At 42.5% G+C, this 17657-nt stretch overlaps 2 protein-coding genes across 2 annotated transcripts in view; one reads left to right on the top strand and one right to left on the bottom strand.

Moving 5' to 3' along the window:
• The first annotated feature begins 1851 nt into the window (after positions 1-1851).
• Positions 1852-8663, top strand: hsd17b8 (hydroxysteroid (17-beta) dehydrogenase 8). Its single transcript, XM_079522234.1, has 9 exons — positions 1852-2020; positions 4370-4572; positions 4753-4869; positions 5635-5730; positions 5986-6071; positions 6378-6462; positions 6760-6802; positions 7838-7912; positions 8418-8663. Exons 1-9 carry the CDS (start codon positions 1975-1977, stop codon positions 8435-8437), a joined length of 771 nt encoding a protein of 256 aa, XP_079378360.1. The 5' UTR covers positions 1852-1974; the 3' UTR covers positions 8438-8663.
• A 1647-nt stretch (positions 8664-10310) lies between these two features.
• The window catches only part of LOC306937990 (uncharacterized protein), an 88113-nt gene continuing 80766 nt past the window's right edge, over positions 10311-17657 (bottom strand). Inside the window, exons 62-66 of the mRNA XM_079522012.1 lie at positions 17137-17425; positions 14882-14994; positions 14373-14441; positions 13672-13908; positions 10311-12672 (exon numbers count right to left, since the gene is read on the bottom strand). Of these exons, the coding sequence (XP_079378138.1) occupies positions 12526-12672; positions 13672-13908; positions 14373-14441; positions 14882-14994; positions 17137-17425 (855 nt within the window). The 3' untranslated portion in view covers positions 10311-12525. The remainder of the gene's footprint in view (positions 12673-13671; positions 13909-14372; positions 14442-14881; positions 14995-17136; positions 17426-17657) is intronic.

Below are 17657 nucleotides of genomic sequence, written 5' to 3'. Positions count from 1 at the left end.
CTAGTCCCCACCCAATGATCATTTCAGCGGGAATACATTTTCGGGAACACAACGCTGCGATTGGTCAAAAAACGTTAACTTCCGGGGGGGGGGGGGGGGGGGGGGGTTACACGGCGGAAGTCCCGCATTTCGATAGCTTCTCTGCCTTAGGTTGTGACCAGGCTCTTCTTTTTCGCAGTTAAGTGAGCCTGGGACCGAGGCTACCTTAACTGGCATTTTTGACGATCGGGGGGTGCCCGACCGCTCAAAGCGCGATCGGGATCGGCCCGATCAACATCAAGAATATTTGATATTTGCTCTGCCCGCTCCGATTATCCTGTAGTGTGTGGTGCTATCAGATTTCAGATTGAAAAAAATCGGCTAGTGTAAGGCCACCTTAACTCTATGGAGACCTCTCGTGGTTTATTGCTTTATTGTCAACCCCCAAGAGTCAAGACTGGGGTCAATCTAGTCTCGCGTTACTAGACTGTTGCCTCCGCGATTTCCAAACGCTCATAGATTGATTGATTGATTGATTGATTGAAGAATTTATTAACAGTTTGCAGAATTACAGTACATTTCAAGCACAAACTCAATACAAAGGCTGTTAACTGTGAGTGGACGACCCAATTAAGCATTACACTTGTTTCCAATAGGGTCCACCATGTTCAAATCATCAAAACATTTAGAGACGTACAAATAGACACTTCTATAGACAGAACAGGAATTCATCATAAAGGAGGTAAAAAGGGAAAAGAAACATATACAGTGAGGGGAAAAAAGGGGGTGGGCGGTGGGGGGGATTCACGTTCAGCTCCGTTAATTTGTTTGTTTTCCTTGGAGGAGCTGCGTTGGGTCCCCAAGTCGGCTCCGTGGCCGTACCTTGAGTTGGCTGTGTGGCCGTGACCGTCTCTTGTGTTGTCCTTGCGTTGGGTCCCCAAGTCGGCTCAGTGGCCATACCTTGAGTTGGCTGTGTGGCCGCGACCATCTCTTGTGTTGTCCTTGCGTTCGTGTTTGAGGGATTCCGATTCAGAGCTTCTATGATTCAGAGATTGTGGATCCTGTCTAGAGCGCATACGGAAACAATCTTTGTAAATTATTGTGGATGCAGATCACTATGATGTAGATTGGATGCGATTAGATTTTAGAGTATGGTATATATGAATAGAGACGGCACCGGATATCTCCTCCCATCCACTTGCATTAAATTGCTCAAAAGCGCGAGGCGATTTCACCAGGCTACAAATAACAACAGCTCCTACTGAGTGTAGTCTGCATTTGTTTCACTTTGAAAATCCGAATTCAAGTTCAACTTGAATTACTTTCTTTTCGCAAGCTATCAAAAAAACAAATATTATCTCTCAAGTGCGCAAGGTGCAGGTGAGCTAAACAAAATGAATAGTTAATCTCGATTCATCCAGAATAGTAGGCTAATCAGCACCTCATCATTCAGAAAAAAATACAACCAAAAGGAAGTAAGCGTTTAGCCTACTTCCATTTAAAATATACTCTAGTAGTGTACTAATTCCTTTAATGGCATTCAATGTAAGCATTAGGCATAGTGCGCATAATTATCATACATATAACCTTAAACTAGTTATAGCTATAACCACGGTTATTGCAAAAAACTAAACAAAAAAATTACTTTGACCACAAACCCAAATTTACCATCTTCTGTTGATCTTCTAAATAATCTAGGCTACTTGAAGTTGACGTTTTTAGACAACTCTGCCACTCAGTGGTAAAGGAGCAGAACTGCGTCTACCGGTATATCCCTTATCCCGACAGTCGACATAAATAAAGCCTCTATCACAACATAATCACACCTACATGATTTGACAAACAGGAGAATACGTCGTGTTGTAGTTTTCGGTGGTCACTGGTCAGTCACCTCTTCACCGAAAACTGAACTAGGAATAGGCCTTTAGCTTAGGCTGCCATCATCACTTTTGAGTTCCGTCGGACTGTAAATACTGTAGCACCTTACTGTATTCAATGGCTGCCACCACTAGACTCATCTCGAGGTTGACACTTGTGACGGGTTAGTTTACTTTCGCTTTCCGTGCATTAATTACCCAATATATGTAATGATAATAATAACTAGTTTAGTTTACATTGCAAGGTAAGCTAACGTTACCCTGCTCGCTCCTAAACTCGCGTCGGTGGTTTGACTTGGCTTTTATCAGGGTTCCCCAATTAATTTTCCTCAAAGGTGAAATGAAATGAAATCTATATTTACCCAGGGTATCTGGGCTAAGCTCAAGAACTTGTTTGGACCAGGCTGGGGGCAGAGTCTGTGCGCGCGAAAAGACGTTTTTTTCCATTAATGAATTAAGTTTAGAATAGATGTAGAACAGTGGTTCTCAACCAGTGGTTCGGGGACCACCAGTGGTCCTTGAGGGGGTTCCAGGTGATCCCCAGCTAAATGATGGAGACTTGGTGCCAAATGGTGTTGGGTGAAACCCTCAAGGCTTTCTGACAGACATATGGGAGATCCCGCCTCTAGCTGCCGCTGATTGGCCAGGCCGTTTTATGGCCGGAGCATCTAGTCTGCCTGAGAGTTCCCAGATGGGAGCAGCAGGGGGGAACCCAGTGTACTCTCTGCTGCCCCATCTGGCAGAGTCAGGTTACTAGTGACCTAGCCTGGCGCAGCCACACTAAACCCGCCCCTATTGCATAGCGCAGTGGTATATTAGTATCGCAACGCGAGGCTACTAGTGACCCCCATTTAATGCCAATGGAACCCCCAATGGAACATGTTATGGTCCATTTGGTTCCATTTGTAAACTCTCCATTTGTACACTATGTGCCAAACCCCTTGAATATGATTAAGGATTACTGTCATTATGGTAATCTCACACTTCATATCACACACACCATACCAGGCCACAAGGGGGCGCCTCACGGACCGCAAATGGCCCGCTGGCCGCCTATTGAGGAACCCGATAACTCTACGTCTCATACTCGTATCTACTGTATCCTGTCATTTCCACACACATCTATGACACAAATGCACGCAGACAGACAGTTTCCGTATCCGCAGTAAACAGGATATTCAAGTTGCAAAGCAAAATAATCCCAGTAAATCTAGTCTCCAGTGGCAGAGAGGTTAGGCAGAATATTAGGCAGAAAATTCCACATTAGAATTATAGAATAATAAATAATAGGATATTTTGGCATGTAGAATAGGCTACTATCCTGGAAATGAGTCTCGGCCTTTCGATAGATGGTTGAATAGTGTATAGTATACTATATTTGTACATATTTGTGTATATTTGTAAGTCTCTAAATGTTCTGATGAATTGAAAATGGTGGACCCTATTGTAAACAATAGTCCACAGTTAACAGTTTTTGTATTGAGTTGTGCTTGAAATGTACCTATTTACTGTTAATAAATACTGCAATCAATCAATCAAATCGAATGCCAACGCAAGAGAAAAGTTTGACTAAACTTGTCAAAGCCACTGCTGACAATTTCAAAGGGTTTAAGATCTTGATGTGAGTTATAAAATTGGATGAAGAATCAATATAATGATGAGTGGCGGGCCCACACGTTTTGTTTTTGTTTTCTAACTAGGCAGTTATGACAGCTCAGTTCAGTTGGAGTAAAGAGAGATGCAGAAGGAAGATACTGGTGGGATTTGAGCAAAGGCATTATTATGGGTTTATGGAGACTAAATAAGCTTACCTCTCCTCCACCAGTTTACAGTTACATTGAATTAATTGCATTTCTTAGATTCTCTATAACTCAAGTTGTGTTAATTTTGTGAGATCAGCCAGCTGCTTAATTGTAGTGAAGACCTGGCTGACAGGTCCAAAACATTTTGTGTATACTGAAACTTATGAAACAAGAAACTGAACGAAAGGCAAACGGCAACTACTCCTACACTGACTGACTGACTTGGTAGCTGATACACACCTGTCATAAATCAACTGATAATAAGGTTACACCATGAATCAATCAATTATGGCAATCAAAACAACACTTGAGAAGCAAAACAATATATATATATATTTTTTTTTCCCTCCAGTCCTCGTTCTCAAACCTTTTTCATGTCAAGGATCCCCAAATTAATATGTATGTTGCCTGGACCCCTTCTGATTTCATTTGTGTGTGCCAGGGACCCTCCCACCCCATACAAGATTTGTGTTTCAACAATGTTAAACATTTTGTCATATCTTTTCACGATTTGTTTGAAAATAGCAGATCTACAAGCTTGTAACGTGTCCACATTATCAGCTTATACATCGGCTATTTTCAAATGTATATAGGGGTAAAGTGGTTAAACCAATTTTGATGCTGTATTCACTTAATTTGTGGGTGACTGCTCTAGTGCATTGCACCTTTAATTAATGGACAAGTTTGTTTGTGGTGCTCCCTTCCATCCAGGAGGGGGCAGTGGTATTGGCCGTGCGGTGTGCCAGCGCCTTGCCTCCGAGGGCGCCTCGGTCGTGGTGGCAGACATCAGCGAGGGGTCTGCCAGCGATACGCTGAGAAGCCTGCCTCACGATGTCAGAGGGCAGGAGCACATGTCTGCAGTGGTGGATGTGTCATCCAAAGAGAGTGTTGAGAACTTGCTCACCAGCATACAGGTATGTTATGTACTGTAATATGTAGGTGTGACACTGTGACAGTGACACTTCTAGCATGGTTCCTTTTTTCTCTCGCCCTCTGTCCTTACCCTCTGAGGGTCTCACCACCACCAAGCAGCTAGTGTTAAAGTCCCCTCTCACTCACTCTGTCACTGTCTCCTCCTGTCTGCATCTCCCCAGTGTCGTTACTTCCAGCCGGCTTCAGTTTGTGTGAACGCGGCAGGCATCACCCAGGATGACTTCTTGTTGAGAATGAAGGAGGAGGACTTTGATAGAGTCCTTCAGGTTAACCTCAAGGTATCTGGACATTATTATTATTAGAATATATTGATTGATTGATTCTAACCCTTGAAGTAATTATTAACAGTTTGGAGAATTACAGTACATTTCAAGCACAACTCAATACAACTGTTGTGATGACACCATAAAGCATTACACTTGTTTACAATAGGGTCCACCATGTTCAATTCATCATAACATTTAGAGACGTACAAATATACACTTCTATGTAGCCAAAAACAGGAAATCATCATAGAGGACGTAAAAAGGGAAAAGAAACATATACAGTGAGGGGAAAAAGGGGGTGGGTGGGGATTCAGATTTTACGGGGGCCAGTTTCGAATTGCAGCCGTCCGTAGGTGCCCTTTGAGAGCGGTTTTTAAATATGGAAACATTATAATCTTTGTGGATACCTACCGTTGGCTTTACTGTAGTAGAATTAAAGCTTTAATGAATAAAACATTATACTGTAACCAGTCTGTAAGTAAAACATGTTCCTTTGCCCCTGTCTTCCCTTTGTTCTATCTGAGCGATGTTAGCTATCAAATATCAAAAACACAATATCAGATTCTCTGGCTATTCCTTTTCATCTTCACCCAAAATCTGTTCACATTCTTCAGTACTTATCTATACAGTACATAAACAATACTGCACAGATTTGAATACAGATTTGACTGTATGTCTATCTCTCATATGATACTTTGTTGCCGTTTGTCTTTATTGTTTTGTATTTTCATTGACATCTGCTCCTGCAATGACACCATTTTGCTCTCTTATTTTAAGGGGACATTTCTGGTCACCCAATCTTTTGCCAAGGCTCTAGCAGCCTGTGGAGCTCCCAAGGGTTCTATTGTTACTCTGGGCAGCATCGTGGGCAAGGTGAGACCTCTGGCTCTTTAGATGAAAACTGTGCTCTTTTACAACCATTTGCTTCTGGTTGCATCATGCGTGTCCAGGGCCGTGCAGGCAGCCATACATTTGAATAAACATGAATGTTACTCTTCAATCAAAGAGTTAAAATATAATTAATCTCGGCTCTAGTTCTATACTCTCAATTATGTTTTCAGGGACATCTGACTTGAGGTGACCATAATGACTTTGTGACATGTGCTGTGACTGTCTGTCTGTCTCCAGGTGGGCAACATTGGGCAGATCAACTATGCCTCATCTAAATCTGGTGTAGAAGGGCTAACCAGGACAGCTGCCAAAGAACTCAGCAGGTGGACACACGCACGCACGCACGCACGCACGCACGCACACACACACACACACACACACACACACACACACACACACACACACACACACACACACGTAAATATGGTCATGTTATGCAGTCAGATATCCCTGAAAATTCATTAATTCGTTCACCTACAGGGGAGTCAGTAGCTTAGACTCCCTTATGAACTCCAGTGTCTTTTTGTCTCTTGTGTGTTGAAGAGTTTGACTTTTGAGTTCTCGTAGAAGATGGGAAAAGATTGTGGACAGAAAAAACGAAATATTCTTCTCCTCTTCCTTCCACACAGGTTTGGGATTCGATGCAACTGTGTTCTCCCAGGGTTCATACTCACTCCCATGACAGCAAAAGTGCCAGAGAAAGTTATCAGTAAGGTAAATAACAATTATGATAAAACATACATTCTCATGGTTGGCTGGAGGGTGGTTAATTCATCTTCTTTCTTTAAGTGCTTGTGCTTAATCAAAACCTTTTGCCATTCACCAATATCATATTTGCAGTACTCAACGTGCAAATAAATGAACAATAAATCTGATTTGTTTAGATAAGGCTGTTGATTTTACCGATAGACATTCATGAAAACAAAGATGCATGACATAAGTATGGATTCTCTCTACATACTTACACACAGTAAGCCAGAATCACCTTTAATTATTTCATATGTGTTTCAGATGACCGCCATGGTGCCTATGGGAAGAATGGGTGAGCCAGCAGGTGAGTTTTTAATCCCACGATTTTGGAACCTTTTTTGGAAATTTTTTCAACCGGTGCCAATTTCCTAAAATGTAATCCTCTGCCAACCTGGGAAGAGCCCCAAACTGAGCTCATGCTTCCATCAATGCATGAGGACAATGCAGGCCGCTTCTTAACACCTGACAGGGGTGAGTTTCCCCGGTAGTACGTAACACGTGGAAGGAACACGTTATTCCAACCAGTTCCTTTCGCCTCAATCAGATCAGGGGGAGCCAGTATAAAAAACAGGATTACTGCATGTTTTTTGTGAGGGTATCGATCGACACAGAAAGGCCCTTTCGCCAACCTCACCTAGGGTATGGGCGCTTATGACGGTGAGGAGAGAACACCAGCGCCCACAGCATCCCTGGCGGAAATCAAACCCAGGACTTTCTATAGCTGTGCGGCGACAGCACTACCGACTACGTCACCGTGCCCCCTGCCCCCCCCGTGTTTATCAGTGGATCAGAAGAACCCCAAAAGTGTCATGATAGAGTCTTAACGTGTCAAAAAGCAAATAAACTTCCATCCATGACTTGAGAACAACCGCAAAATCAAAAGAATCACTGGGATATTCTGACACTTGTGTATATACAAGTGTATATATATCGTCCATCAAAAGAGCATTCCAACAGAGATCATGGGTTGTAGAAACTCATCATATTAAAGGTACTTTCGAGCATAGAGGAAATTGCATTAAGTAGGAAGTAACTAAAACGCAGGACACAGCATTTGATTTGAGTTGATTTAGCACCTGAGAGTTGTCATATGTCTCAAAGAAGAAGACAGGAACAAATCCTAATCACCTGATTGCTTGTGGTAGAGCAGGTCAAAGATTCAAACTTTTAAGCGAAACGACATCGAATCTGAGAAAATGATTGAAGAAATCCAGAAACTGCAGGATCATCACAACACATCTTCTATCTACTCCAATGACCCTTAATTCCATCCCATCAATTAACTACCTTGTTAACCAGGTCCTTCCACCCCCTCCCCCCTCTCTCTGTCCTCTGGTAGAGGTGGCTGATGTTTGTGCGTTCCTAGCCTCAGATGACTCTTGTTACATCACAGGAGCTAGCATCGAAGTGACAGGTATTGTACACTGACATGTCTTTTTGTGGTGAAGTAGTGGGAGTTAAGTGAACAGTACAATGTGTGAAATGTATCTGTAGCTTATGCAAATACAATTCTCAAGTCAGCGATAGTATGCGTCTCTAATAAGGACCATTGGGTTACTAGTTCGTAGTTCTTGTTGTGTCTTAAATGACTGTTCATTCTTAACCCATTTTGGGCGGGAACCTCTTTTGGTGTTAGCATTATGTTATGCTTTAGCTATTGAAAAATATCAGATCTACAAGCTCGTAGCGCGCCACTCGGTGGCGCGCTACGAGCTTGTAGATCTGATATTTTTTTTAAACTGTCAGGATGTAGAAGACATTTTTAGAATCTGATCTCAGGTCAAAATGGGTTAATGTGATATGTAAATCAATATATATACGAACAACATATCTCAAGTTCAAATGTTAACTGCCTTTTAATGTTAAAAGAAAAATAAGCACGAAAAAAATGCTCCACCACCCATATTTTTCATCCTCAGGAGGACTTTTCATTGGCTAAGTCAGCTGTCCCTCATGCTGAAGCAGACCAATTGAAGGCCATTTTTGTTTTGCCACACCTTGAACAGTTAATTTGTGCTTGTTATAATATGATGCTATGGCCATGATGATTTACCGTTGATCATGTTTTTTGTGATCTGACTGTGAATTTGTACAGTATAAGAGTTCTATGTTATATTATGTAGTATGTACTTGTGTAGTGCAAATAAACAATGCTTAAGTTGTAATATTGTTGGTTTACTGCTTGTCTGAATCATCACATTTCACCACATTTGTTTACCTTGGAGATTTATGATGTATGTCAAACACAGAACTCTTGTTTGAATTAGTTTGAATATAGACACCTCTTCATACAGAGAACACAGTCTGTATATACAGTTGAAATGAGAAGTATTCCAGTAACTCCAACTCCAGTAGGTGGTGGCTAAAACAATGATGTGATATGTTGGGACAACATAGGAGTAAAAATTATTTGGACACAAAAAAAAGGAAAACAAATGAGGAGTCAAGTGGCACTTAAAAAAAAGATATATTACCGTATAGAAACAATAATTAAAAAAATACTTAGACACATAATACTTTTTTTCTCTTTCCAGCACCAATTTATTTTGTTGAAATGTTTGTCTTTAACACAATAAAAACAATATTCTCTCTGTTCAACTAAAGTGACAGTTTATTTTTCCCTTCATAATTTTGAGCGGTGCTAGCTGCTCCCAACAGTGACTTTGTGTGTGTGTGTGTGTGTGTGTGTGTGTGTGTGTGTCTGAGCATGACCTAGTATTTACTCCTAGTGAGTAGTACGTTTAACCATGCTCCAGATCGGGACACACACACACACACACACACAGGGAGGAGGGCTTTCACAATCTTGAGTGGGGGTGTCTTCTCTCACCCGTACAGTACAGTACGAATAGTACCAGTATTACGGTACAGTACGTATAGTTGCACCGCTCAGTTCATTTTCTTTGTTTGGTTGCTTCCACCCTTCCCCAACTATATAAATATATTTTAATCAAACCTAAACCCCATGTAGTCTTTACTTTACATATTTTCTTCTTTATCTGACTACCCTATTGGTGTTTGAGAGAAATGTCCCCTCCCCTCCCAGCAACTGTTGACTACCCATTGTGGTCTCTCAAACAGAAGGTTATTTTGCTGCCTCTTCTGATGGTCTGGTAAATGACGTGAATGATGAGCACAGGTTGGGTTTCAGCAATGAGTCAAACAGGATACAATGTGATTGACTGGAAACACTGAGACGTAATGGGAATCAAACGCATTACCTTCCAGTTACAGAAAAGCATCTTCAACCACTTGTCCAGCTTGCCTCGATCCTTACAGAAGACCAAAGAACAGAACTGTGACTGCACTAGTTTAGATTGTGGCAAGCGGGTTGGCATGCAAAACAATACCAAAAAAGAAAGAAATATTAAAGTATATTATGCTTTGAATTGAAACAGTTGGCCTTAGATCCCAATCGTAGGCCCAAGCAGACTCGGGTGCAACCACCACCTACATGTAGGCACTGGTCACAGCTAGGGTTGGGCTTCTTTAGGATTTTAACTTCCTTCCTTAAGGATTCCCTCAAACTGTTTCCTTTAACGATTCCCTATGGGCGTTCCAAATGGACCCTTACAGGTCTGTAACTCAGAGTACAAATGGAACCAAATGGACCCTAACAAGTCCATTTGGTTCCATTTGTACACTAAGTTATGGTGGTCTTTGAATTTTTTTTAAAGTTTGAGATCATCAGTATTCTATAGCAGAAGTTAAGTCAGTCGACATACCAGCTCTGACAGTGATAAAACCGGCTCCAACCCTAGTCACAGCCAAATCAAAACAGTATCAAACAGCAAATGAACATGTGACAGCACTGGAGAGTCAACATTTAATCATTACAAAGGAAGCAATTTTTTGTAACAGTACAATTGATGGAAAAACAAAAACAAAACATTAAACCACTAAAAGGGAAATTACAATAAATGGCCACAAAACAGACTCTTTGGTTGTACAAAAAGGTGTTGTCTTTTGTGACATCATGCATGGACCTGTAGGGTGCGCACAGAATTACTGTCAACTCCAAGTCATCAGTGAGTTTAAAAATGTATGTTTAATTGTTTCAAATGAACCTTAGACTGAGAGCTACAGGAAATAAATACAAATGAAATCATACCACATTCAACTGGAATATTTGGTGGTTGTATTATTTTTCTTTTAAATCTCATAGCACCCTGTTTTAAATAAATACAATAGAATATCACTATTTCTGTACAAATGGAAGGTAATGCACATTTTCCCCGGTAAAACCTAGTGACAGCTTCTGGAGGTGGTTAAAAAAAAACACATTAAGAAAAATGGAGTTTCAAAATGAATAATACAAAATGTTTTTGCTTTGGTATAATTAGCACCTGGTCACATGTTTTTTTGTCTTTTATAAAGCATGCATTTATTCACGGTTGTAAAGAGAGAGCGAGAGAGAGAAACAACTTTGAAACTCATATACATATTTAAACCCTGATAGCGTTCTGCGCTGGCTGAACACGATGGAATGTCAGAAAAGGTTCTGGAATGTAGACAGTAAAGCCCAATTCATGCTCCGTCACACGACGGTGTCACTCTGTGAAAATAGCTGACCTACAAGCCCACAACGTGCCACTAATGCACCACATTGTGGGCTTGTACGTTGGCTATTTTCAATGAGCCACATCAGTCGACGAAGTATGAATGGGGCTTAAAAGAACCCAGGAGGCAATGAATCTGTCAGCACTGGGTCAGTTGGTGATGCCACAACCCTCTGGCCTACTTGGTTTGTGTGATAAAAAAACAAAAAAAATAACAAACATGTGGGCCTTTCAGTGGCAGCTGTGACAGGTATAAAATACATGTACAAGAACATCAAGCACAGCACAATTTACAAAGTGGATGGCTTTTGGTTTCGTCGTTTATCTAGACTATGAGATCGGGCAAACATCCCTTCTATATTGCCCCACCACACGCAACATAATTTGGACTGCCTTAATAATTGTCAGGCTTGTCTCTCATTGCTCATAGCATTTGTACATTTTTATTCATACGGTACTGAATCAACGGCTGCTCATGGCCACACCTGCATACAGCTCACACTCTCCCCAAACTGAGCTGTGATGCCACAGACTGCATTGAGATGCCACATCGCGTCTGGTTATGTCAGAACTGCACCAAGGTTACAAAGGAGAGCCTGACAATGAACAGCACATTCGTGTGGCTGCTTGGCTAGACTAGACAAATGCAGATGTTCACAAGCAGAGCCCAAGTTGGGAATCGGGCTCGCCGCTTTGGTCCGTCCCTCTATTTGCTCCTCGTTCGGCTCCTCTTGTATGTGATTTGGCAGGAGCTGAGACTAGTGGGTGACAGAGCGGGGGCTCTGGAAGATGAGGTGAGAGGTAGAGCAAATGAGAAAAGTGGAGCAAAAAAGAAAAGGGGGAGAGAGAGACAGTGGGGAGGAGACAGGAGTGAGAGGGGGGTCGGAGGCTAGGCATTCTGGCATTGAAGTCGCCAGCTTTTTCACTTACACTGGCGGTTCTGTATTCCCAAGAACGCCATCCATCCATCCATCTAACTATCTTTATCTTGCTGGTTCTCTTGATGTCCGTTTCAATCGATCAGCCGATGGCCTCCTCTTCGTGAGAGTGTTTTTATTCTGATTTGTCTTGACGTCCATTACTTGTTGGGACGATGGCGCATGATGTCCCACGGGCAGTGTGAGTGTCTATCTCACATCGAGACTTCTTTGTGTGTGTGTGTATGTGTAAATGTGTGTGCGGTATGTGTGTGAGCGGATGTTTGTGCGTGTGTGTGTGTGTTTATTCATATCATTTACAAGTAAATTTACAAATTGCTGGGCATGTATCGTCATTGTGTGTGTGTGTGTGTGTGTGTGTGTGTGTGTGTGTGTGTGTGTGTGTGTCATTAAGTGCATGTGTGTGTGTGTGTGTGTGTGTGTGTGTGTGTGTGTGTGTGTGTGTGTGTGTGTGTGTGTGTGTGTGTGTGTGTTACGTGTGGTTCTTGGCATGGTGTGTGTTCATGTTCTGTGTGTGTGCGTGTATGCTTTTAGCCTTGGAAACAGACAGGTCCCACTTCAAAGCCAAACTGCTGGTTGCTCTCCCCAAAGTCTGACACCTTGATGTCCAGTAGAGGAAGATGCTCCACTTGTGGTGTGTTCACCTCCAGGACTGTCCTGTCAAAGCCCTTACGATACTGCAGGAGACACAGAGAAAGGACGAGAGATAACAGAGTGAGTGACCAAGTTCCACAGTCAAAGGGTAAAAACACACTATGAGGTAGTAATTTAATATGAAGTCTTTTGGAGTATGACCCAGTGTGCTGACTCTATTTTTCTTTGATCTGTGCATCTGCCCTGCACCTGGCATTTAACGCGTTATCTCCCGGCCCTCCAGGCCAGTGTGGCGCTAGTGCCAGAGAAATCTGCGTTAAAAGCTTACAAGACGGGTCACTTCCGTCCGCCCCGAAAGTGATAGCCCTCCATATTTGAGCCACAACCTCATTCTCATAGATATTACAAAATATAGATGCCTCATTGGTCGCTGCAGTTCGTTGGAGAGACCTGTCTGCAACGGGAGGAGGAAGTCAAGCGGAATCTTGAAGGCAAGTGCTGCTGGGAAAGAGGGAGTCGCACCTCTGATTGGCCTACCGAACGTCCCAACGCCCCCTTCCGTTCTTCCGTTTTGCTTCCGCTATGCTTCGGGAAAGCTTGCCAATGCAATCACGCATTGCCTCCCGTTGCCTCCATGTTGCCTTCCGTTGAGAATTGAGATACAGTCTCGCGCCAGAGCCGGAAGAGGTGTCTACGTTTATATGTCTATGCTCATTCTAGAGCCGGAAGAGGTGTCTACGTTTATATGTCTATGCTCATTCTAGAGCCGGAAGAGGTGTCTACGTTTATATGTCTATGCTCATTCTAGAGCCGGAAGAGGTGTCTACGTTTATATGTCTATGCTCATTCTAGGCGCACGTGATGGATTCACTTTCTTAGCGTGATCAAAGTTTAGACTGTTTTAAGGTCTCATTCTTGGCAGGTCGCATTCTTGGCATACTTTTTGTTAAGAATTTGGATGTGCGTGCTTTTTTACTTGTCCACAGTGAAAATGTGTCACAATGAATGAATGGATGGATCATTAAATAAATCTGTCTGTGTGTGCGTACTGCGTACAGTATGTGCGTGCATCAATCACTCACAGAGCAGCCGTCGATCAGCGCTTTGATGTAGGGGCTGGTCTCGTAGCTCAGCGCCTCGTCGTTGGCCCCCTGCAGGTGCAGCGCCCTCTTGTGGTTGCCCTTGGCTGTGCGGTCGGCCCAGGCCACAGAGCGGTGGCAGTGGTATGTCAGGTTCTGACGGGCCTGAACGCTCAGCAGCCGCAGGAAGCCCAGCTGGACCACACCCACCGGCTCCCCGCTGGAGTCCACGTAGGAGAACTGGATGGAGGCAGTGGTGGGAAATGTACTCACAATGTTTACTTGAGTGAAAGTATCAATACTGCAATGTAGAAGTACTCCATTACAAGTGAAGGTCCGGACTTCAAAATGTAGTTGAGTAAAAGTACAAAGGTATTGTTAGTATCAAAATGTACTTAAAGTACCAAAAGTAGAAAGTACTCATTATGCAGAATGTCCCATTTCATTGTAGATCGGCTATTTTCAAATGGCCAAAATGAAGTGGTTAATACCTGGCACTCAAAGATGTATGTTTTCGTAATAATTATCAATCTACAAAGTAACTAGTAACTAAAGTTTTCAAATAAATGTAGTGGCGTAAGAGTACAAGTTTTGGATCCGAGATGTAGTGGAGTAGCAGTGACAGTATCTGGAAATTGGAAATACTCCAGTATTAAAAAGTTTTAAAAGCTGCCTGTTATGCCATGAATAGAAGGGCTACCCACCTTGCTGCCTGTGGAGAACTGGCTGTACCAGGATCCTGGAGTCTCATTCTCCCAAGAGCTCATCCTCACCTGCCATAAACACATGTAACTTTAACATACCTCATACCGTCCTGCTATGAACAGACATACCGTAGCTTTGCTACCAGCATGAGCAGCCAACGTGTGTAGTATTTGCAATTGAGTTACAACATGAGGTGATACAACTCTAATGAAATGTTTGTGTCACTGTGTGTCATGTCACTGCCATTAAATGCCATATATTACATCTCTAACTCATATCAACATCTGACAGGTAGGTCAAAGGTAAAGAAGACAAAAGTAATTATTGTGATTGTGAAACACATTGTGTTACTTCATAACTAGTCATCATAGATGGATGAGACTGATCACATTTCACATCTTGTCTCAAGACATTTAACCTTCCTAGTTGAGGTTAGACAATCCTATTCCACATGATGTTGAAACTTGGCGTTTCACGGCTCAACTATGCACACCGCAATGTTATTTACCGTGTCAATAGTCTTGCTGGGATATAGGCAAGTCTCAGCTCCATTGGTGAAGTTACAGAAGACCTTGAAGGAATCTCTGGAACAGCCCTGGTTGGGGTCGATCCAGTACTCGCCTGGAGGAGGAGCCAGATTGGAGAGGAGGCATAAAAATATGGAACTGAGATGCAGATACTGAGATGGAGGCACAGGAAGAAAACAACATTTAATCATAGACTTGTGAAGGGTGCCAAGCTACATGTACAATACACTACTTAGCATCGGAAGTGTAAAGATTAAGACCGGCGCTTGAGATCACCAGGCCTCTCGATTAACCATTCACATGGCTTCTAGATTTTAAAGTTACTACAAGCCAATCAGAATTTACACAATTTTATTTTGCTTTATTGTCTTATCCCAAATATCTCCTCACAGCCTAATTCCCCTACCTTGGCATACTAATGATAGAGAACAAATAGCAGTCATGCACAGCAGCACAGTCATGTCCACCGGTTGGTTCCCAATGGGAACCGGTTCAGTTCTATGTGATTCTTAGTCCATGAGCATGAGCCAGAGCTCCAAAATTGGAACGTTAATTATGAATTGAGTGGGAAAAACTATACCTATATTAAATTGTTTATAGGATCAATATAAGTAAATTAATATATGATAACCCTTCCACAGTTTTCATATTTTCTATTTTTGCATATTTTCCTATAATGCTTCATTTGCATATTTAATTTTTTTTTTTTTATAATACAATAAATCAATGTCTTCATGTAAGTAATCAACTGGGGAAGTTTCATGGTGGTAACAATTTAATATAGGTATGGTTTTGCCCACTCAATTAATAAAATAACGTTCCAATGTTGGAGCTTTGGACTAAGAAGCACAAAGAACTTAACCCATTGGGAACCAAGCGGTGGAAAAGGGGTCGCAGTGTTGGAATAATTGTTATTGTAGGGTTAGGACTAGCAGAATTGTGGCTTCAGACAAATGCAGTGATTTGTCATGGGCCGAGCTGGTAATTTCACAGCATTGTCCATCATACAGTAGTTTGATACTTTTTGTGTTGTTTTTTCTCCCCTGCATTTGGTATGTTGGTGGGGATTCATTTCAAGCCCTGGGTAAGACCTCTCCAGGACAACAATGACCTCTGCTGGCCTATGATTGAATCATAGGAACCTTCTATTAGGCCAGTCAATCTAAGATTTGACCCAAAAGAAATTGCAATAGTAATAGTTCAAACTTTTTTATGATCCTTAGGGTCATCCAAATAACATGTTAAAAATAGATTATTATATAAATTGTGGATCATGGTAAATTCAGGGGTTGAAAGTTGGGGTACCAGGCAAAAAAAAAATCTAATTTGAATTATGCTTAAATTAAGTAGCATGTGACATGTCAAAATCAAGCATATGCGATAGTTCATTGAGGCACGGAAAGCAGAAGGATATATATAGTTCCCCTCATGCTTCTTTAAGTCAGCTGCCTCTCCAGGCTATCCCCCTTCTCACTCATTCGCTACGAGCTATCTCATCCACGCCCTCATTCCCACAGTGCAATTCAGGTGGCCTCCTTAAGCAGCCGCAGCTCACTTCTCATTCTTCATGCTGAGCTGTCAAAGCAGCTCACCACCTCACCTCACCTCACCTCAGCCCCCACCTCCCAGGCCTCCTCCCTGTAGTTCAGGGGTTATGGGATATTATTATATTGTTTGTGATTGTGTTGATTCATTGTGTTGAATCATGTGTTGATGTGTTATTACTGTGTATTGTTGTTCATGTATTATTGTATCTTTGGCTCTGCTCTGGGAGGTCGTTGATATCAGAGCTGTGTCTTGGTGCACAGATAATCGGAGATATCAAATGTGATCAGACCTGTGTCTCGGTATGCAGATTATCTGATATCACATGAGCAGAGCCACATCGCCATACTAACATGCAATAGCTTTGCAATAAAATGGTTTATGGTCAATCTGAGCTGAAGTGTGTCAATGAACTAGGGGTTATTCATGATTCTGAATGAGGTCATCACATTTGGGCAAGTGGCTATGGCTGACTGGCCTATATCTTGCATGTTCACTAAACTGCCTTTCATATCCTTCCTATTCTCTGACTGATTTAGATACACTTTGGATGTTCATGACTTTTGTCTATGTGTTCCTGCCCTGACTAAGTTCTCATCACATATGGAGTCTTGGGGTGATGGAGTTTTAAAACTATGAACCTTCATTTACAATACGAACCCCTGACCCACACCTCGGCCTCACCCCTTACCGTCTTTGTAGTCGGGCTGGCTGAGGTGCAGGTCTTGGCAGGTGCGTGCGGGACTGTCCTGGGTGCCCAGGGGGAAGCGCATGCTCTCCACGTCCTGCCGCAAGGAGTTCAGCGAGCCAAAGATCTCCTCCATGCCCTCAGTGCCCATCGCCAGGAACTCTGCCCCCGTGGCGTCTGCCACGGGCTTGTCTGTGTCGATGTCCGAGTGCATCTGGCTGGCATCGATGGAGCGCTTGGACTTGGGACTCCTCTGGATGGGCAGGGGCTGGATCACATCACCTGGAGGACCCTGTAGGCAAAGAAGGGGGAGGGGATGGAGTGGCATGAGTAAAAGACAGTGTCTGTGATGTTGAGGTATCAATGATGCTATTTTGAAGTGAAATTACTATAAACCATTAGGTTTTCTCTTCATTTTTTTGGTAAAAATTTGTTCAATCTTAATCACCTTGCTTCTATGTTCATGAACATGGAAAAGAGGAAACATCATCTGTGACAGATATCCCAGAGAGGCATGGTATTTG

This window comes from Electrona antarctica, assembly GCF_951216825.1.
Source record: "Electrona antarctica genome assembly, chromosome: 15".
NCBI lineage: Eukaryota > Metazoa > Chordata > Actinopteri > Myctophiformes > Myctophidae > Electrona > Electrona antarctica.
This window is presented reverse-complemented; position numbering and strand designations above follow the sequence as displayed.